This window comes from Melampsora larici-populina (genome assembly GCF_000204055.1).
Source record: "Melampsora larici-populina 98AG31 unplaced genomic scaffold MELLAscaffold_42, whole genome shotgun sequence".
Taxonomy (NCBI): Eukaryota; Fungi; Basidiomycota; class Pucciniomycetes; order Pucciniales; family Melampsoraceae; genus Melampsora; species Melampsora laricis-populina.
The window spans coordinates 451308-474170 of NW_006768806.1; the positions used below are offsets into that span (position 1 = coordinate 451308).

Consider the following 22863-nt stretch of genomic DNA (forward strand, 5'->3'; position numbering starts at 1 on the left):
TTTATCTCGATCGATTCTTGATGTGTCAATCCAGATGCTTGTTTCTCAAGTTTTCTTTTCGTCAGAATTTGATTTCTGTCATACATATCCGCGACTGCCGGTCCGGATACTGCTAACAGCAGTGATCCCGATTCCCGAAGCCGAACGTACCCGGTCACATAACTTGGGTTGATATGAAAATTGTCAAGAAAACTTCAACCAAGATGGAGAGTACGAGGAGTTGATATAGCTTTCTGATAGCCATAGGTCATCCTGTTGCAAGGCCAATCTACCAAAGCAAAATTAAAATTTTTAAGCTGTCAATCAATCTCTCATTTAATATTTCTTCATCAATTATTTGGTATGAGATTGCCAGATTTTCCAAGCTTTGTAAAGTACGTACACTAATATTGTCTCCATGCGCCATGAGCTTTCTTGAGAACACAAATATACCTGCTGACGAATATGCACAATGTCTTTGTGTACATATTTTCTGATTGTCAAAACAAGGGTTAAATAGTGATTCTGTCATAAGCTGAGTCAAAAACCAAGTGCAAATACAGCTCTTTGTCGGTGTTCTTCTCCTCTCATGCATTGCCTCCAAACCAAAAAATACTGAATCCCAGAACTATAAAAAATGCTACATGCATCACTGCAGTTAGTCCTAAACAAATGTCCAATATTAAATCAATAAATTTGAATGTGAATAAAAGATATCTCTTATTGTTTTACATGTCCAGCTTTAATGGACCTTGATTTGTTCAGTTCTTGCCAAAACACTTATGCCTTTTTCTTTCAAGCAGTCTATTATCAGGTATCTACCTTTTCAAAGGCTCTGACTTGGTGTGTTGGGGGGTGTAGGCGGTGGACTGCCTGTTGGAGAAAAGTCTTTGTGGGCGGGGGCGGGTGCACTGCAAACATTATTCAACATCCCCAAGCGGGCAGGCAAAAATGATTGGGAGTATGATTTGTCATAAAATGATCTATCACTCCACGCCTGAGCCATAACACCCACACTACATATGTGTAGCAGGCTCAGTGAATATGTGGGTATCATGTACATACAGTTCTGCTCAGTTATCTGCTCATCAGGATAAGTTATTCATATGTAATACATGCTGTAACTTTTTTGAGATTGAAAAAAGCATTCAAAAGATTGACTACATACACTGACCCGATGTTTTGGTGTGATCTTATTAGGGCTGTGGCCCGGACCTGTGATCTCAGGGCCGGCCGCTGTGGTGATCTATTTATGGGATCAATCAAGAAAATCAATCATTATAACTTAATCAAATTATTAGGAAACTTCAGTGTAGTAGAAAATTCACAATGAAGGTTTTTAGATCAATTGAAGCTCTTAGAGGCTTATGTGTAGTTATTAACTCAATATTATGTCATCTTATTTCATATATATTCTTAAGATCATTATATTTTACTTACAAAGTTATTACAAAAAGACAGAAAAAGAAAAGATAAGAAAAATTCAAAAATATAGGTGTAAAAGTTGGAAAATGGTTTTTAGGGTATTAATAATTAAGTTACGGGTTGATTAGGGTTAGAATATGAAAGAATAACATTTTATTAATACATTAACAACTTTAATATTGGTGGTTGATAGGAGAAAACGGAAGTTATTAGCAGAAAGGTACTTTTTTGAGGATGGTAAACAAGGGTTATACGTGTAGTTTACATATGTAATGGTGGTAGTAGTGGAAATTAAGGTTGCCAAGAAGATTTTCGGGGATTTTTAAGGTTTTAGAAGATGATTTCATATTACATGAGCAAGTAAAAGAGAGTAGCAGCTGTGAAAAGTGAAGAAAATAGGTGAAAATAGTCAAAAATGAAGGTTTTCAGTTGATTACATATGTCAAATGACGTCAGATTAGGTTGGTAGATAGCTCATTCAACGCAGAGGAGTGTATGACATAACGTACAAACTTTAAACCATTAGTAACGGAGGTTTATGTAAAAAGTTATAAGGGACATAAGAAATTGGTGTGAATCTCGAATTTACAGTCACAAGTCAACATGTAACACCAAAAACCTTAACTTCACAACTCAATAGCTTACTCATCACTCATCAGAAATAGGTCATATGGGTATCATAAATGATCAGTATCACGAGGGCTACAAGATGCACTATAGTAATTCAGAATTGGACCCCATCTGAAAAAAATCGTAATCTCAAAAATTGATTTGCAGCTAGTTTACAAGGAAAAAATCACCTGTATTCATCTTAAGAAGTGCTGTACATTAAATCATTGCGTCATTGATCACTTTTGGCTGTGAAAATTACATCATACATTAGTAACAAGATCATTACATTGTGTCATCACATGGTTTTTAGGGTTCTTTAGGCGGATTTGGCTGGTTTTTGAGGCTGTTGACTATTGTAGAGGTTTTTACATGTGGATATAAGTACTCCTTGATGATTTTGGGATTTTTGTTCTTTTTTCTGCATCTTATACCTTTGTTGTAGTGTTATAAATCATCATTTATTTACTATATTTGTACTAAGATCACTTAAATCTGCCCCTTCAAAGTAAGGAGAAATTTATTTACGTGTGTTAAAGACTATAAGTCAATTTGGGAATAATACTTAACAACAGTATTGCTAGCAATAACATAGTGTGTGGACTTTTTTGCGCTTAAAATCTGGGAATAATACTACACAACAGCATTGCTTTATTTCTCTGGTGCTTTTTATCTTTTTCTCTGTTATCACAAAGTGGTCAGCAAGTGCCCTTGTGCTGGTTTCTTTGAAGAAGGCAGTCTTTAGTCAACTTCTACTATATTACACGTAGTAGATTATCCCTTCTTAGGTGTTGTAAAGCTCTTGTTGAGCTTTAAATACTACACCGCGCGACCAGGCCCGGACCTGATGCGACCCAAAGGCCTTCAAAATGGGCTCGGCTCGCTCAGGGCAGGGCCAGATTTTTGGCCCTGAGGCAGGGCTCGGTCAGGTCAGGGTCAGGCAGGGGCAAAGGTACCATAAGACTTCATTTCAGCATGTTTGTAAAGCATATAACTATCAGTATCAAGTAAATAAGTATCAGAGCAACTTAGAGAACAAAAAAGGGGCATAATTGTAAACTTTGAAGTAAAATAAGTAAAACTACTATCAGAGCTACATAGATAATGAAAAGGAAATCATTTGGCTAACTCCTTCTTCCAACTCTTGAGACAACTTGAGCCTCAAGATTGAGGGGAGTAAAAGGTGCTCTATGGTCACTCATGACTCTCAAAGTGTTAGAAAAGAACTCTCAGTAGGAGCGCTGGTGGCAGGAACTGCCAGCATTGCCTTCGCCATGCGTCCCAGATTAGGCCAATGACGTCTGTGAAGGTCCCAGTAGTTGAGGGGGTTGCAGATCTCATCTTCTTGAGGCGCAGTCAGGTATTCAGTCACCTTGTGTTCAAGTTCAACTGGTACCAACTTGTGGCGTTTGATGAAGTGACGAGGTCGATCAGGATCAAAGGTTTCCTCATTTTTGACGACTCAATTTCGGGATCAACAGCTGGTTTGAATTTACGAACTTGTTCCGTGAAATAATCAAGTAAATCTTGAGATACCCATAATTTTAAGACAAGGGTTGAGAATCACAGAACAGATAGAAACTGATTTTTTTTGGGTGGCCTCCTGATATTGGATGATCTTCTTGATCATAGGCATGATGGCAACCTTTAGCTCCTTGCAGTTAGGGTCAGCCCAGGCCTGTAAAAAATGTGAGATGTATCAGCAAACAAAACCAACCAAGCAAAAAGAAAAAGACAAAAGAACAAAAAGAGCTCACCCCCCTCAAGTTGTTCAACCAACCATTGGTAGTCTGGCATAACACAAGAGAATGTTGGGTATTGATTTCCTTCAATTTTGCAAGTGACATGAGCAAGAGGTGATAGAAATTGAACCAGATTTTCCACCAAGTCCCATTCCTCATCTTCCAGTTTGTAATCCTTGAGTTCAGGGTTACCATTGAATTGATATTCTAAAACAACTCTAAGGTATACAAATCTTTGAAGAGAATTGTGCATTGATGACCAGCGAGTTGAGACTTCATGTACTAGACCAACCTTTTGTTTCAAGACAGCACAGCTTGAGACGGCTTGGTCAAGAGCCATCTTGAGTTGGCTACTGTGTTTGACACAAGTGTGGAAGCCTCTGATGCAAGTGAGGATGCTTCTTATCTTGGCATTAGGAGTAGGCTTGATGAATAAAGGTACATGAGAATGACATTGAGGTATTGCAGGATCAAGAGCGTTGATTGGCGCTGGAGAAGACTTGAAGAAACACAGGTTTGTGAAGTTTTGCTTTCCCTGAATAGGATTAAGATCAATTAGAGTCTTACGGAGGAAGACTAGTTGATCAAAAGGAAACAACAATCTGCGGAGGAGATTGTTACACACGAAAGAGTTTGAGTTTGATTATCATCATAAGAGAAAATAAACATAACAACAATATAAACTAACACCTGAATAGGATTAAGATCAATTAGAGTCTTATGGAGGAAGACTAGTTGATCAAAAGGAAACAACAATCTGCGGAGGAGATTGTTACACACGAAAGAGTTTGAGTTTGATAGGGAAAAGGAGAACAAGTAGTCTAGACAATGGGTTCTATATAGTAAAGACCCTAATGAACTCTACTCAGTGGCATGATGTGAAAGAGAACTAGTTGATCAAAAGGAAACAACAATCTGCGGAGGAGATTGTTACACACAAAAGAGTTTGAGTTTGATAGGGAAAAGGAGAACAAGTAGTCTAGACAATGGGTTCTATATAGTAAAGACCCTAATGAACTCTACTCAGTGGCATGATGTGAAAGAGAAAAAGAAATAATAATGCCCTTAGTAGTGCTATAACGTCCTAACACGTAATGTGCTTTAATGGATCACTTCGTGATCCTGATTGACTTTTGATCAAATACTGCCATGCCACCCTTGGCAACTAGATTAATAACATGGGAAACACATCCATGGAGGTGCTGGGTTGTGTCAAACTGGGGAATCAATGAGGAAAGTGCCTGCCCCATGGTGGTGTTATTGGACGCATTATTGGCGGTGATACAGTAGAGGTGATCAGTGATTTTGAATTCGTCCAAGATTTGCTTGAGTAAACTGAGCCGGTGTGGGGACCGTCAATGGGTTTTAGAGCCAAAGTAATGCCACACATCTGAAATTATTGTTGATCCAATGGGCGGTGACTCCTAGAATTGCCAGATTGTGAGGCGATGTCCAACCATCACAGGTGAGACTGATATGTTGAACCTCTGAAAGGACGTTCAAGATGATAGCTCGAGTGGTTTGAAAGCTGTCCACAATTCCATCGGAGATCAAAGTTTGTTTGGACAACAGAGAATAAGATTCCGGGTTGATCATTGAGAAGAGTGCTCAAAACTCTGCAGCATTGACAAGAGACACCGGAAGCTTGCGGTTGACAACCAGACGGATGAGCAGTTCCTTGAGATTGGCTTGGTTGAGAGGTTTGACCTGAAGATTTGATAGAGTAAGTGAGAAACTGAAAAAAAAAGATAGATAGAAAGATAGAAACCGAGGGGAAAAAAGGAATGAAGAAAGAGATAACAAGATAACAAGAAGGAAAGAAAGCTTACACCTTGTACTTTGCCATCAACATAGAAAGCTGGGAGTGTGGCTTGCAGATATGATGAGCTTGAGAAAGGTGTCAAGCCATCGACTTTGTGCTGGAGTTTCTGTCGACAGCCATGGCCAGGTTGCAGATCGCTGCAGGTGGTGATTGGTCTGTGTTGGAGGTAGGATGACAATCAATGAAGCCTTCTTTTGCTTGACAAATGTTCTTCAAAAAGCCAAGTTCGTCCGTTCTCTGGATGAAGTACTGCCACACCCACGAGGAGCAAACAGCAGTAGTAGTATTGGAGGCAACTTTGGAAATGGAATTGGATGGGGTAATGGTATTTGAAGTAGATGGACTGAGAGGGTTAGCTGCAGAACCAGAGGATTGGCACTGCAGTTGAGTAGATAAACGGGTGACAGGGGCAGAGGGCATGGTGACACATGATTGATGACACGATGTTTGGGCAATGATTCTTTTGCAGGTATGTTGGCTGTCACTGAAACTTAGTTTTAGTTGAGTCAAGCTTGGATCTGAGGTGGGATTTTCTTTGGCAACCCGGCCAGGACGGCAGGCTGAGACGCCCACAGGGCCATTTGTACGTCTCATCACGTTAGGTTTTGTGGCCCTGGGCCCAGCCCTGAGTGCCTTGAGAAACCCTTTGGGCTAATCGGGTTGGCCAGGGTCGGGCCCAGGTCACAGCCTAAAGGATTCAGAGAATCCTGATCAGAAACAAACAGAAACAAATAAACTCAGTCTAGGATATCTTGAAAGCACACTGAAAGATGTTAGGGATGAGGTATTGTTTATAGTTTGTAAAAGTAGAAAGCTTGAATGAATAAGAAAAGCTTTCGAAACAGGAAACAAGATATATGAGAACACTGATACAATCTTTGGTTAGGTTAAATCACATGACTACAAAATGGATATATTCATGACATAAGTAATTAAGCAATTAAAACAGAAACATAACCTTAGAGTTGTTAGTATTACGCATGTAGATATGAATATACTCCAACACAGCCCTAGATCTCATCAACTCAACTGCATGTAACACCCTTTCTGTTACTAAGAAATAGCTTCAACAATATTGCCTGAGCAGCCATAGAATTATATGTAGTGAATTTTTGGGACAATTATTTCAAAGTCAAAAAAGTTCCATGTGGTATAACATGTGATTTATCTATTCTGATGGGCAAAAAACTGAGCAGACCTGTATGTACATGATAGACAACTATTGACTTAGCTTGCTGCACATATGTAGTGTGGGTAAAATGGCTCAGGTGTGCAGTATTAGATTCTTTTATGACAAACTGTACTATTAATCATTTTCCTCTTCCAAATTGGGGAAGTTGAATGATGTTTACAGTGTTGGGTGGCCCATGGGAACCGCTGTCTCTACTATCATGGTTTCTTCTTCTCCTTCCTTAATGTTGGCTTACTGTGTCTTACTACATCTAACTCTTATCTATTTACAAAAGTTTATCTTCTGTTTTTCCCCTTGTTTTCTTTCTTTAACAGTTTTGCTGTAGGGTGGGGTGGGCGGTTTTTAAAAATGAAATCTATATATTTCTTGTTGATTTATGAATTTGAACTTGAGGTGTCTCAGTGAGCAGAGGTGTTCGGAAAGGTGAAGATGGGAAATCTTCACAGTCTATATCTACTCTTTTCTTGGGCTGGGACTGGGGCAGATTTTCCCCTGGCCCCAAGGTCACCCTTGATCTCATCCACTGTGTCTTGGGTCTCAGTGGAACTCACCAATGATGTTGTGCCTTTGGCCACCAGTGTCAATAAACCATATAGGCTATTTATTTAATAAAGAATGTAGTCCAAATGAATGGATGTAGAAAATCCATTCCTGTCTATTTTTGTCCTGCATCCATATCCCATATTGTCCATTCCAAGCTGTCAAAATACTCAGACTATGGGTGTTGCCTCCTCTCCAGACTTGAGTTCTTGAAATGGCTTAGTAATTGGTTCTGCTCTGTGTGCTCCTACATAACCCATACCCCACAGGGAAGTCAATGCTATTATAGTTGCTGAGTTTTTATTAAGTTGAGAAATAAGTGAATGTTGCAATTAATAGAAGATAAAAGATCTTTCAGCATTACTGACTCTTGATTGAAAGGAGTTTCAATTTAAACTGACCAAGCATTGCGCTAGCAAAGAACACTGTAAATGCAGCCTGTAATCCATGCCAATAGGCTGCAGGAGGGGCACTAGACTACATGATTTTGACAATGGTAGAATCACTTGCATCAGTCACATGTGATGTCTAAGGGAGTCCAAATGACATACAATAGATGTTTTTGAGATCTTCACACCCAAAACCTTGCTTGTTGAGACTGTCAATTCCCCCTGTAAGATTGCGAGACGGTATCAGAGTCTTTGAAAGAGGGTGCACTACCAGTTTGGTATTTCTGACCTGAGCAATTGTTGCAATCCCCAACCCAATTACACTGAATACACCTGAAATTTGATTGATTCAAGCCACACATGGATCAATTATGTTCATTTTCAACAATGCATCCGGCAAAAAGAAGAAAATATAGGCAAACTCACGAGTGAAGCTGAGAAGTACGGCGCCTGCAATTCCCTGTTCATTACTCCTTGAGATCCTTGATCCAAACATTGCAACTACAGAAAACTGAAGAGGAGCATGTGGATATTTGCAGTTAAGGATTTCAGATATCGGGTTTTCCACCAATGTCGTTTGAGGGGTTCAGATGAGAAATCAAAATGCACGAGGAAAGGAATCACTAACAACAAAGTCGGCACCTATCACCGAGAGAACTATGGCTGCGAAATTGTATTTCCAATAACTTTCATTTGGGCTCATGTAAGCTGACAAAGCACAAGAAGTCTGTATTTTGTTCCACAAATCCCAAAGTCAGAATCTCAAGTTTGATTTGGGTAAATGTTAAGCATTGCCATCATGAAGAAGCCGATGATAGGAGTTCTTGAAGGTATAGTCTCACCAGGCTGGCTACGCATCCTCCGATGATTATAGCTTGAGCAGGCAAGATATTGGTCAGGTGACCAGTGATTAGGTTCAACGCCAAACCAACAATCAACCTTGACCATTTCAAATTTTGAAGGAGTTGAATAGAGTAATTTAGCATTCATGGTGTTGCCATCCTTCTATTAAAGCCTCAGAGGACTCACAATGGAAGGAAGCGGAGAAGATTTTGCAACAAGGAGAGCTTGAGATAGGTTTGAAAGCTGATTTGTCAAATGAAGATGTTCTTAGTTCTGAGAAGCACGTCAATTCTGATACGGAGGAGATGTATTACGAACTAGTAATTCATGAAATAATTGTGATTTGTGAAAGCCAGATAGACCAGTCCTGCGATGACTTGTGATGCCAGGAAATACCTTCTGTCGAACAAAGAGAGTGGGACCAAGGGCTCGCTCTTGCCTCTCCGCTCGACATACATCTCCCAGCCAAGGAAAGCCGAAAGCAAGAGTAGTCCGGAAATCAGGGGTACCAACATTTGTGGAGATTTCCAACCATAGCGAGGAAAAAACAACATGGAAACGACAAGCACTACCAGGCCACTCATCAACAGTGCGGCACCAAACCAGTCGACATCTTTGATGCTCTTTTTGGGGTCTCGAGGTGGGTCTGATGGCAGTATGAAATATGAGAGGACAACCGCCAAGGCTGAGAGGGCTAGGCAAAAATAAAAGAACTGGGGAGTTTTTCGGAGAATTTGAATGAGTAAACATCATTATCTTTTGGATGAACAAGCCGCTCACCGATCTCCATCCAGGCCGAGTGGTTTGTGTCATCCAGTCCCCCACCAAGAGTCCAATCGAAGCGCCAAGAGGTGAACCAGCAGAAAAACTAGCGATACCCTCTGTCCTCATCTTTGAACCCTTAGCAAAAGTGCGGGAAAGGATTCCAAGGAGAGCAGGAGAGATGGCAGAAGCCCCGAGACCTTGTATCGCGCGAAACACAGCCAGTTCCAATGCTGAATCTGCTTTAGCACTCGCCAGGGAAAACCCTGCAAAGACGGTCAATCCTATCAGGAGACAGAATTTATGACCATACTATGTCGTGAAATTCCGACGTGTAGCGCATTTGGGAGAAAATCACTCAAGTATCAGTGATTTGTGTGGTTGGTCGGATGAATGGGAGACATTGGCAAGCGCAGATGGAGATCACTGACGATGTCACTTAGTCTACCGGCCAATAAGAGTGTCCCACCATATGGAAGCGAAAAACTGGTGGAGATCAACTGAATATTTGTAGAATCGATATCTGTAAAGAACACACGCCAAGAAGAAAAGACGCAGCGTCCAGCGGAATATCAGCATGCCCAGGTCAGACCTATAACATCTTGACGATTGACGAGCAATAATTGGACATACCAAGATCATCCTGGATGCTTGGCGACATCACGTTGATGGCCAATTGGGTCATGTTCTATGTTACATGAGTTTGGGAAGATAAATTTGATGTCAGTCACGAAACATAACACCGCGAAATTCAGATTGTGAACGCAGAGAGACCGAGGCTGACACTGATGATAAAACCTAAGACGCAAACGAGAATGATAATCACAGATTTGCGAACGCTGAGCTCCGGAGGGTTCTTCATTATTGACCAGGTGGCGGCTGGCACGGAGCCAACTTTCTCAGGGAAGAGAGACGATGAGGCGAGACAGAGACAGGTTGATATGTGGATTCCTAGACTGTGTGAAATGAACGTAAAAATAGTCAAGCGCAAAAGGCGACTAGACGAAAATTTTATTTTGTGTAAGTGTTAGGGTGTATGAGCAAACTATGAAGCTTGATCAAGCCTTTTGATAAGAGAGGCAGACATCGAATGTGCCATTCTTAGGCTCCCTTCAAACGCCTATTTTGTTCTCAAGGAGGTAGGAGTCTGAGCAAAGAATTGTTACGCTGAGACTTCCACTGTGGTCTACCTCTCGTTGTCACGCATTGCTATCGAGTCGACATTCGCAATATCCAAGTGTCAGTAACATTCTTTATCCCCCAGTCTCGGACACAGTTGTTTGGAGTGGGCATATCTCGCCGACTTATATCACACATTGAGACAACTATGCAGCTATGCAACCCTTAGCAATTCCTGCGGATATTCCCTGTTGGCTTATCAATATCGTTTCTTTAGGAGTTCTTCGCCCAGACTGATAGCCATACTATGGTCGAGGTCATTGCTGGTATCAACTCTCAAACGCAATAGTCTGAGTCTGTGTTACGTCCAAAATTGGTGTTTGCTGGCTCACGTTATTTCATATCTTAGCCTCTTCAAAACCAGTAGCCTTCATGTTGTCTAACACATCCACAAGATCAAGACCCCAGCTGCATATGTACCCGAATCTTACCCTCAACTCCAGTGTGCAAGTCACAAGAATTAAAGAATTAGAATACAAACTGATATTGAAGCTCTTCTGGATACACTTGCGAGGAATGACCTGTTATGTGATCAGCTGAAACCAACGAAACTGCAGAGCTGAAGCTGCATTTCCTCGCATGTTATATCACCATCAACTTCAACCGTTCTCTTTTGCATTTTGTTGGCAACTCTTGTGTTCATTTGCAAAACAACTCTTGAAATATCCAAATCAATCTCAAAGATCAAAGCAGGGTGATCACGTGTCACTAGGGCTGCGACCCGGACCCGGCCCCGCCCGGCCGAGTCTGCCCGGCGACCTCTGGAGAGCTCGCGGTCCGCGCCCCGGGGCCGCAGAACGTCACGTGTTTTACTCACAAAGGCGTCCTGAGAGCGCTCGGGCGGGTCGGGCACCGGGGCTGCCGATCATCCCAAGCTATACAACTCATGCTTTTTGTGCCCAAAACCTAAGCCTGACTCTGCCTGGCCCCTAGGCCTCAAGTTCAGGGCGCGCCCTGCCTGGCCCTGAACCATTTTTGAAGGCCCTCGGGTTTCGTCGCGGCCGGGCCGCGCCCCGGGGCCGGCCCTGAACTTTCAGGGCCGGGGCACAGCCCTACGTGTCACCAGCTTTTATGCCTTAGTTATTCCAAGGGCCCGCTTCAGAAGGACTGTCATCGGGTCGAGCTTTCTGCCTCGGGTCAGGCTCGAGTGCTTCCGTCGTGAAGCCGTCCAGCTCGCATGACAGCATGACAGCATCCAACCCTCATCAGCTCAGACTTATTGTTGTTTCACAGCGTTCATCCTCAACTTAATATCGTACTTTCGTGTTTATGGATGTGACCCCATCCGGAGAGCTCAATGAGCACCATTCAGAGGATCCAATTCATCTCACTCCTGCTTCTAAAGAAACCGATGACTTGATCACAGCGGGTCTCATAGAAGGCTCAGTTTCAGTAACAGCGGCTCTCACAGAAGCGCACGAGCCGGCTCTGCTTCAGAATCAAGATTTCAGCGCACGAAATATGGAAGCGCCTGAAGTTGATGCACTTTTGGCCATCGATCTTCGGATAAGGCTTTTGGAAACCATCATCGCAGGCTCTGTATCATCATCGGATGCATTCCAAGCTCGTGTCGGTGGTTCAGATCGTCAAAAATTTGGCACACGCGCCGAGACGGTTGTGAAGAAATTGAACGACGTACTACATGCCAAGCATAACGACGTTGTTCGCCGATTTGTTGAGAGTTGTGAGTGAAAAATGAGCCCTCCTCGATCATTGTTATGAATATTGTATGGACTGATATCGGGCGCGCCTTATTGAGACGATCTGAATGAACCACTCCTACACATCCCCAACCCTATCTATCAGCAGGCGCAGTCGATTTTGGAAAAGGATCAACGATTAACTGCCAATGAAAAGCTTAGTCTCGTGTTCGAGAGCGAGACAGAACTTACGACCCTCGAAAAGGATTTAAGAGAAATCGATATGTTGAACAGTCGAGGTTTTCTAGATTCGGGCAAGCTCACAGGTATTGCTTGATCTTTGAATTGCTTCGAATGATATGTTTACCGGTTTTCTTATCACCACGCCGGGACACTGACACTGCAATTGGCTTAATATCGACTCAGATGGTGGTCCTATGAAGGATGATTTGAAGAGGCTGACGGAGGAGGTGAAACTCCAAATCGAGCGCATCACGACCATGGAAAGCAGGGTCACCTCTATCATGTCACACTATGATTCTTATGTGAGTTGCTAGACTTCCTTCACTGCTAAACCCAATGCCGGACTAGAAAGGAACGTGCCGAAAACCGCTGATGGTCGCCTGATCTGATGAGATATCTTCTACGGTCTTTCACCGTCAGGTCAATACGCTCTCCGAACTCTTCATCTCTTGGGATGGTATTCTCACCACAGTCGAGGATGAAATCATCCAAGTAGAAAGAAATAAAGTTCTTGAACAATCTTGAGACTCAGATATCCCCTCCCAATTTCCGCACAGACTTTATCAGGAAGCAAAGCGCTTGGACATCAGGGGAAGTTACTTCGATTTCATTGAGCAGAGAATTTAGCATGCATGTCCCCCCTAAAGTCTGGTCATCGTGAGCAGGCCTCGAAGGGTGATGGGCAGATTACTTGTCTACTCCTTAACTCATCCCCACCGATTGTGCCCGAATATGTCCGACAATGGATACATATTACATACGCAACCAGCTTCATGGCCTGCCCTATAAACAAACATGGATGCTCCTGTCAACGCCTCTCGAAGTGTCCGTTGTGAAGAAGCGATTCGGAGAGATGACTCAGGTGAGCACCCGTATGTCTCCGGCATGGGTGACTTCAAGGACGGCTTACCCCTATGAACACTCCTGTGGATGGCACTGCGGGCTTCCTTTACCAGCCGGTGCCTCGACCCAAATGTCTACCACGAACGTTTGCGACAACACCCGCTAATAATTGATTCAGCAGTCGCATAAACATCGGCCAAGAAATGAGTGGCATGTACATAGGCTTGTAACTTTTACATTCAAGGCTACTACCAAATGCCAGGACCATCTCAATCTTTGATTTGTTCTCTCATTCCACGATTTGATTATCGATTTTCCAACCCAGACGTCAGTTTGACAAGTCGAAGTTGAGTTTCGCTAGAATCGCCCTCAAGATTGGTTCACTCTAAGATAAAAGTCTACATGCCGTGCTTAGCCTCACGGCATTTGCGCTGAAGATGGCTGACTCGAGCTGTCATGGCATTATTCCTCACTAATGAATGGTCTGAGCCCGGCGGCGTGGCCATTCAGCGAAGATTGCATAAGCTTCTCACAACATGGACTCGCATTGGCAGGATGGCGTAGATTGCTCAAAGCGCTATCAATATCCTTCTTTGCTCATACTTCCTACACCCAGCCAGCATTTAACCAGGTATCAAGTGACCTCCGGAACCGACAAGCATGCATGATGAATGTCACCGATTCATTGAACTCAGGTTGGCTACAGTCATGAGGTCGGGTCCTGAATGTGCCTGGAAGCAACGGTTTTCAACCAGCCGCTCAATGAAAGGAGAGAGTTGGACTCCTGTTATAGTGACATGAGTCATTGGAAAGAACATGAGACCTTAAAAAAACACTGCGATGATGCTAAACTCAAGCTCGACCCAATTCTTCATCTCATGCCGTTGAATTTTTAATTTTGACCGACCTGTTTTCTTCATTTTAGGATAATTTCTCTTCCGCTCTCTCTGTTATCGTAGGCACACGCCTACCAAGGGTGGTCTTCAAAAAGTTGATAATAGCCCATCAACTTGCTCTCATTGTTTTACTACGTCTTCTTCCCCTCAACAAGCACCGCACCTGTCTTTCTATTTTATTTATTTCGCTAACAGTCACTCTCCAGGTTTCTCTGGATACCCTTTCAATCATCTGGTCCTTATTTGATATTCATTCTGTTGAACTGTTTCTCTAACCTGATCGTACAATCTCGTGAATCTACCATTCCTTTGGCTTGACTTCTTATATTGTCAGCTTCCCCATCTCGAACATTATCGATCAAGACATTTCGATGATGACGGCGTCTAATTCTACCTCTCAACAACTCGAATCCGAGCCCGGTGTCTTTCCCATAGACACCATGGCCAATGCCATATTTTCTGTTTCGGAGACTGTGACTTCGCCCGCATCGAGCGAAGAACATCACGATTCGACTACTCATCATGCCTCTGATCGCCACACCCGATTAGACTCTATTCATCTTAGCAGCGATGCTAGTGGCGAAACCTCCATGGCTTCTCTTGCCGCCGATTTTTCGACTCACTCCTTTATCGATTCAGGTGAAGGCGCTACCGAGCTCAGAAATGCTCACAACCCTCCCTGGAGCCACGGCGTCACTGGGACACCAATTCTGCACCGGGGCCTCACTGAGCACACTGACACGTTGAATTTCTTGGATGGTCCTACCGGAGAGATTCCCTCACACGAAGAAACTTGTACGTTTTCCATGCGTTCCATACTTTATCTGCTTTCAATTTTGTTTTGAGTCTAGCCTTCAGAACCATTGTACTCATACTCTACCTGCTTTGAATAATAGCGTCACCTCATCTTTCAGCCACCGACAGTCAGAACCTCATCCAAGATCAAGTTTTGACCCCACGTCCATCTGTGAAAACTGCACAAGAAAGTCTTTCATCTTTGCGCCAGATCTCCTTCCAGCCACCTGCGGCGAAGTCAACTCCCAACCGTGTACAACCGAGTTCCAGCCCCTTGTATGTTTCCTCTGCTTCTACCCATCCGCCGTCTCCATTCGATAGCCACCATGTGAAGCGATCTCCTACGAGCCTACGACCAGCTATTGTCCATCTTAAATCGCCCATTTCTCATGTCAACTCACTCTCGGTCAGAGGTATGGTAGCCAGGCCTCAAAACGGAACTTTTACTGCTCACGTTTCTGCGCCAACTGCATCGACCAATGTTCAGCCATCAAACGTAGCTTGGCGTGAAGCCGCGGGTCTCAAGACTCCTTTCCAACCACTCGATGCGCAGGCCTCCAACACTCGCGTGGTCAGTAACGGAAGTGCTGCTGGCTCCGGTGCGTCTGGCGAAGTCAGCAGTGAAGAGGAAGAAGCTTGGCCTATGCCACAGACCCCCTTCATTTCTAGTGAAAATTGGCCTCAAGGCAAGGCTGCCAACGGAAAGAGCTCAGTCGCCCCCGTCTCAGTTGCTCCTGTCGACCACAGTGTCAGGAAGATTGAAACACGCGAGACGCCCGCCGTTCACACTCCGCTTCTTCCATCTAAACTCTCTCCTTCGATTGGTAGCACGCCTCATGGGAGAATCCAAGTTTCTGGAGGTGGACGAGCTCCTCCTCGTGGTTTGATTAGCCACAACGGTGCCAAGGAAGGCCAGAGAAGAGTTGGTCGTTGCAAGATGTACAACTGCGACAAAGGTGTCGGTTTCTTGATTGATGATGACTTGGAGGAAGTCCCGTATGATGGTGAGTTTCATTTTGAATTTCTCAGCACGTCGAATCGCTGTTATATCTTTCAAGCTCTGATCATTGTGCTTTCGTTTACCAGTCAAAATTCACTGGACTGATCTGTACTCTGACCAAGAGTTCAAGTCATTAGCCAAGGGAGAAGTAGTCGAATACACTCTCAACCTGACCTCGAACGGCTATTCTGCTTCGTACGTCACTGGGCCTGGTGGAAGACCTGTCATGGGGGCGGAGTTCACCATTGTTCAAGCTAGGTATGTCCTCAACTTCTTTGGCGGTCACAACAAGATGATTGTGACTTTACTCACTCATTCATCGACGTACTTTTTTTCTTGCCCAGTCGTCAGACCAGCTACAAGTTGTTTAAAGCAGGTGCTCTTCCTGTCAAGACCTATCGTTCTAAGTGGGAGGGTGTACCTTGTGAGTAGATCTAACTTGCGACTCCCATCGTGTAAAGACGATTCACTATGAACTATACTTATCTGGTTTTCGATCATCCAGCTCCTGCTGGGTTCCTTGAGAGCCCCGAAACCCCTTTGGGAGGATCTGGGCACCGAGCAATTCGATCTCCGATGACCCCAGGAACCATCAGTGCTGCCGTTGGCGGCCTAGCGACTCCAGCTTCTGGTGTTTACGGTTTACTAACCAAGCCAATCAAGGTCAAACTTCCTGGCACAGGTGACGTTGGCGTAGCAAGCTTACCACAAGTGACTTCCACAAAGCCTGCGGGTACAGCCTCCACTCCTAGTCTGGTTCAGCCTTCCTCACGCCCAAACCAATCGGTCCATCACGGCCACGTCGCTCCGACTGATCAAATCCTAGCTTGGAATTACCCCTCGCCTCAAACCTTCCTCCCTGGCTTCAACAGTGCTTATCGTCCATTACTTCCAGCTCTTGCCCGCAATAATCCTGCGACACCAAACCAACCTCTTGGTCAATATGAAGCTATGTTGTTGGGTGGTTATTCCAGTCAACCGATTACGTCACCGTCTTCGCATTTCTCTACGAATGGTATGCAGCCTGCATCCACAATTCCGTTCAACATGCATGCTCTCTTGGCAGAACGTCATCTCTTACTTCAACAGCAAGCTGCTTTGATGGCGCTTTATCAGAAGAGTGCTTCCCAAAGTCTGGGACTCGCCCAGGCAGTCCCTCTTTCACACGGACAGGTCTCTACACTTCTTCCTCCAATCTCACTACCTACTAGTAATACCCCCGCCTCAGACCAAGCTCGAACCGAAGCAAGTAGCTGGAGATCTGCACCGACTTTAAGACCCAACGCACAAGCATTTTCGCCCGCTCTTGAATCCAAGGCTGCCAACACTGCGCAAGTCGAGTCGGTGGCCGAGGAGCCGCGTACCGAGTCACTTGTATACCAGCCTCCTGGTCGTCGAACAGTTTCTGACCCCAAACCAACCTCCCTATTAATCCATAAACGAAGCTTGATTGGTGCCAAGTCTACCGAACTTCCTGCTGCTCCTCGTGGATATAAGCGTGTTACCTTTGCGGAAGAACCTGCGAGAGCTCGAAGAGTTGTTTCCTATGGCGAGACCGACGATGGCGAAGAGAGGGCGGCTCCAAGGGTTACAAGTGTAGATATTGCAATGGAACGTCTTCGTGAGGCCGGTGCACCAAGGCGATTGTCGGTGCTCTCGAACAATCACCCAAACTTGTTGGGTGAGGATTCTGCATGGATGATCGTAAGTGTAAAGAATTCTGTCATCTAACTACACCCGATTTTTTCTTGACCTTTGCTGATTTTTGATATTTCGTATGATTCGCGTTTCCTCATTTCTTAGCCTGCAAATTGATTTTTTATCCTCTTTCTTCTTCGATACGTCTTCAACAAGTTTGGACTATGAATTCCATTCTTAAAAGTTAGTTTTGTTAATATAGGTAAACAGATCACAAAGAAAATAAAACATCAAAAAAATCTGCTCACATTCACTCATCGGTTTTTTCTATCAATTTGATACATTCGTTATGTGGCTCGTTTTCTTGGCATCTTTTCTTTTTTCTTTTCTCTTTGCAATCTCTTTTCATCTTATCTCGTACTTCATAGCTGTCATCATATGTACCATCAATTTTGTTGTTTTAGTATTATGCAACCAGGGTTCTCCTGCCTTCTTTCTCTTTGTATCGGATCTTGTATTTGGTATGCTTTTCGGATGGGAGTCAATTAGTTTTTTGACGCAATGATCGATTTTTGAGTTCTTGTGGCTATTGGTCCTGCGGCTCTGGCCGGCTTGGTGAAGAGAGGTAGAAATGTTCACTGGTCATCTCCTACAGCAGACTTACCATCCCTGCACCTCGCCTCGAAATTGACACTTTCACACCTTCTATTCACCTATCCATCTCGTCAGGATTGAGCTTCGAGTATTTCGAGGTATTTCGCCACTGATGCCTTTTCCCATAATCCTATGTAATTTGAGGGTATGCAAGTTAAGGCTTGCATTTCAAATCATTTCTGCTGAACATCATGCGTGCGCTCAGCTCGATCGATCACCAAATGAATGTCATTTGCATGAGTTAACAACACGGCAAAGTGGTGGATTTCTTTCGCACATCTGGGTCCTGGATCTTTGCCCTTCAAGCATCGGTGACATGTTCGCCACCTCTTGCCACACTTTCATGCTCGAACTTCGAAGTGATCTTTTCAAATGCGCGTGCCGTTCCCTTCTTTGAGCGGGCTGGTACAGCTCAAGGGGGGACTTAGTTAACTTTGCGTTCACATACAGTACATAAAACATGGACCGCATATGCCCAGCTGTCAACATGTCAAGGTCAGAGTCCTACCTGTGAACCCTGGGGATAGTCGAAAATCGCGACATTGACAGTAGTGTGTAGGATGTAGTGAATTGACGCGCGACTCAATCACAGGGGTTCACATGTAAGCTGATATCTCGCTGCTTTCCCACTGCAGCACTAGTCCACCAACCACGAACCACGAACAGTTGTACTCTCCTCGATTGATCGCAGAAAGGAGAAAGATGTCCAAAGCCGCCCAACCCGAACTAAAGAAGGTGATTAGAAATTCTTGACGTAACTAGATCTCGTTTCGCCATAGTGGGCTGATGTTTCGATCCTCTTGCGTCTTTTTTACCCGTTTGTCGTCACGGCGCACTCACTTGATATCTTGAATGGGTCTCTAGTACATGGACAAGCGCTTGTTCCTCAACCTTCAAGGAAATCGAAAGCTCTCAGGTGTTCTACGTGGATTTGATATCTTCCTCAACCTAGTATTAGACGAGGCTCAAGAAGAGAATCTGGAAGGTGGGGAAAAGCGAAAGATGGGCCTTGTCGTAAGCATCTTCGTATCGGGACTCGCTTCGACTTCAATTGATTTTTATGGAGCTTTGTCTGATTATCGAATCGTGTTTCTTACCTCACCATCTACATCTACAACCGTAAGGTCATCCGAGGAAATTCAGTGTCCTCAATCGAGACTCTGGAGGCAGTGCGGTAACCGAGACATAGAATGCATTGAATGATCGACTCGATCAGAGGAAAATTTTGACGAGGCCTCATTTCGAATGAGACTCAAGATCACTGCACGTACATTTGCATCTTTGAAAACCCAGTCCTTTCGATTCATTTGCCTCCCTTCCAAATAGTACCTGAAGAGTTCAAAAATTTGAGATATAGGTTCCATTATATCCGTAGACTGCTTTGTAAGATTGAGACTTGATATATGATTGCAAATGACTTCGACCTTATGACTCAGACCACACTCGTGGCGATAGCTTCGAGTGGCTTTCAGGTGATGCATGTAGTATGGCACGTGAAGCCGTTTTAGATCAAGTTTGGGATGCAAGTCAGTGAAAGTAAGAAACGCTTGATCAATTTGACCCATGAGCACGAATGGATGCGTCTCATGTGATGCAGCTGCCAAGCTTGATTCTGTTCACTAGCTTGGGTGTATAGATTTTGGTAACCTTCGAACTGTGATGAAGGCACTGGATTCAAAGTGCGTATATTACGAATCCCGGGGTGCCCGGTGGCACGACAGCCCCCAGAAGTTCCATCAAGCTTGGGAATCCTATACAAATGATGCCACTGGAAAGGAAAGGTGGCATATAAATAAGTCAAGACTAGGTTCTGGAATGTAGAAGAAGTGGAAGTCAGGAAGTCAAGTGCCCTTAACCAGTTTTTCTATCATCCATGTATCACATATCTCAGATGAACAAGAAATAGAACCTCATTGAAAATGAAATCTGACCTCCCACCCAACCTTCTGCCCTTCTATTTCAAAGAGCCTCCGCCATCAATAATCCTAGCTAAAAGCACAGGACAGACAGAACTGAAACTTTAAAGGTACAAATGTATGCAAGGACAATTATAAATGAATTCCCTCCAAAGACCATGAAGAAGTACAATACACTTGGTAAGTACCCAAATCATTGAAATATACCTCTGCTTGATAGAAGTGCTCAGCCCAATTCATTGCCACTCACCTTCATGTGGTGAGATTACATACAAAGACTGTTGAATGACATACATTTGGTTCCTGTCTAGCACAAAGTGGGTTCCACAAGTCCAGTGATATGAGATGACTTGGCTGAGAAGCTTTGCAGTAGTCTCTTCAGTGTTGTGATTCAGTTGTCACAATATCACAGGTATGTACTCAAGGATTGTTCCAGGAATGGCACCTGTCTCAGGTGCCAGGCTGTGCATGCACATGAATTATCAATGAGGCAAAGTTGCACAACTTATTCTCTTGAATTCTGCATCTTGGCACCAATAAGAGTGTGAGGTATGCTTTTTACAGCAGGCCTGTCTATACCCATCAGATAGATATGGTTTTGGGCTATGGGGTTGAAAAGTTCCCTGCAGGATAATGCAGTCCAACTGTAGTGATCCAGCTTGTAATTAAGAGTTCTCTAAAACTACAAAATTATAGGACTCTGGAAGTCTTGTGAAAAGTATTCCTAAGCTGTTTTGTATTAGAAACACTTGATTGAAAAACAAAATTCTTAAGACAATGATGACAATAATACAAACTGTTTTGATAAAGAGAAAGAAAAACAAAAACAACAATCCATAGAAAGCATATCTAGATATCAAAGAGGTACAAGGTACCTGTATGGATTTTCCCCAGTCCTTGAGTTTCCTGTTAATTAGTTTTTTGGTCTGTCTGTGTAACACTGAAAATCTGCATAAAACCAACATATTTTTAACTCAGGACACCTAAAAAGGTGTCCTGCTTTAGAAAAATATGCATATTTACAACGCCAGGCAAGTTGTTGTAGTGTCAACATACATAAAAAAAAGCTAACTTGAAACAACCTATCAGAAAGTCCATCTGTTCCTGTTATTAGTATCCAATGTTTTCTGTTTCCTGCAGCTTCTTTTGTTCCCTCGCTTTGTGTCTATCAATCAGTTCATAATCAACAATTATCAAATCAAACATGGTATGCACTTGAACCACAAATGCTTAACCAAATCACTTTGACTTTATTCCAAGAGAAGCTCATTCTTTTCCTTGTACCTTTTTGATGTTTAGATACTTCCTATTGTTTACTTGAAAAGCACTTTCATGGTTTTGTAATATACTCACATGTCTCTAGTTTTTCATGACTCTTTTTGATTGTTTTGTCAAAATTTGCTTTTGTAACTTGGCCAACAAATGCTTAATCAAATCTCTTTGATTTTGTCCCATAAAAACCTCACTTTTTGATATGCTTTTAGCACAACTTTGATAGCGCTTGGATGCTTTTGTCAAACAGTCAAATGTCCAGGCTTTTTCATGAAGCTGGTCAATTGTTATTTTGAAATTTTCTTTTTTTGCTTGCACCAACACGCCATAAGTATGTGTTCATCAAAAGCAGTTGTTCTCAATTTCATACTATGAAACATGGCATTTCATCAGCATATTTCAATCACCTTCCAACCTTAATCCCACCCTCCCACTTTACTTTCACCTTTGCATCTTACTTTGACCTTCCCATCTTACTTCCACTCAAATTATTCATTAACTCAAACTCTATCCTACCTACCTGCTTTCTTATCATTAGTTGTATGCTTCAAAATTAATCCCTAGAATTATATATATTTGCTTTCAACTCCACCTATCTTCTTGAAAAAAGCATGATCTTTGCTTCTCTTTGAATAATTTTTGTTCTTTGTTCAAAATGGCATCAGTCCTCAGTCTTTGTGGACATGCAAGTGTAAGCTAGACCAACAATAACAGTTCCGGGTGGGAGATTGTTATGAGCGCTTTACCTTATGCTTATACTTAGATATGCTTGTACTGAGTTACTCTCTAGCTAGTAGTCTGGAGGATTAGACTCTTCTAATCCTCACGTAGCAATCTATCTACATACCTGAAGGAACTTTACGCTCTCATCTTGCATCTCAACGCCTAGAGGGTTCTAACATATTGCTACGTCTTTAAACTTGGCAAAGGTGGAAAAAATTAGTCAGGTGAAACAATTATGCAGGTCCCCTATTGTGGGCATGCCGGCCTGCTCTCTACACTGTGCCCGTGGAGGGCGCCCTAGACGTCGGGGGCCCTCAAGAGTACAAAGGGAAGCCTTTGTACTTGTTGGAGCCCCCAACGTCTGGGGCGCTCTCCACGGGCACAGTGCTACTTTATAATAAAGAAAGCTGCTATGTAAACCTACAACATCATAAACCCATTTCTGCCATACCAGCATTGAACACAACAATTCCAAAACACTTCAATAAATCCCATGTCAACCACAGCATGATCATAAGACTCACTGGCTATTAAGTTGAGGTGCCCAGGGTCACCTCCATGGGAACGGTGCACCATTCTCAGCAGTCATAGCCTTTGTTAATATGTCCAGGTGACCTACACTTGGTTATGGGGTTGAACTTATGTATGGGTCACCGTGTCTATGTAGTGTTTGCCCATCAACAAATTGAAGTATGAATGACATCTTGACTATTCTATGGTTATCTGATCTTATATTGATCCTTTACATATTCCTATCTAAT

The 22863-nt window shown here is 43.3% G+C and overlaps 4 protein-coding genes across 4 annotated transcripts; 3 read left to right on the plus strand and 1 right to left on the minus strand.

The window, feature by feature from the left end:
* Window positions 1–7479: 7479 nt before the first annotated feature.
* MELLADRAFT_110208 (uncharacterized protein) lies at window positions 7480–9988 on the minus strand (the record flags this gene model as incomplete). The annotated part of the gene is made up of 10 exons (XM_007414329.1): window positions 7480–7601; window positions 7711–7786; window positions 7988–8031; window positions 8125–8209; window positions 8327–8425; window positions 8541–8637; window positions 8998–9254; window positions 9322–9615; window positions 9735–9826; window positions 9937–9988. 10 exons carry the CDS (start codon window positions 9986–9988, stop codon window positions 7480–7482), a joined length of 1218 nt encoding a protein of 405 aa, XP_007414391.1.
* A 1763-nt stretch (window positions 9989–11751) lies between these two features.
* On the plus strand, window positions 11752–12754 carry MELLADRAFT_66392 (uncharacterized protein; the record flags this gene model as incomplete). Its single annotated transcript, XM_007414260.1, has 4 exons — window positions 11752–12166; window positions 12242–12448; window positions 12549–12634; window positions 12680–12754. The coding sequence occupies 4 exons, from the start codon at window positions 11752–11754 to the stop codon at window positions 12752–12754; spliced, it is 783 nt and encodes a 260-aa protein (XP_007414322.1).
* Window positions 12755–14475: 1721 nt separating this feature from the next.
* On the plus strand, window positions 14476–17714 carry MELLADRAFT_91428 (uncharacterized protein; the record flags this gene model as incomplete). Its single annotated transcript, XM_007414261.1, has 6 exons — window positions 14476–14899; window positions 15001–15903; window positions 15986–16157; window positions 16244–16323; window positions 16405–17603; window positions 17703–17714. 6 exons carry the CDS (start codon window positions 14476–14478, stop codon window positions 17712–17714), a joined length of 2790 nt encoding a protein of 929 aa, XP_007414323.1.
* A 1129-nt stretch (window positions 17715–18843) lies between these two features.
* On the plus strand, window positions 18844–19616 carry MELLADRAFT_75479 (uncharacterized protein; the record flags this gene model as incomplete). Its single annotated transcript, XM_007414262.1, has 3 exons — window positions 18844–18926; window positions 19056–19205; window positions 19316–19616. 3 exons carry the CDS (start codon window positions 18894–18896, stop codon window positions 19367–19369), a joined length of 237 nt encoding a protein of 78 aa, XP_007414324.1.
* Window positions 19617–22863: the final 3247 nt, after the last annotated feature.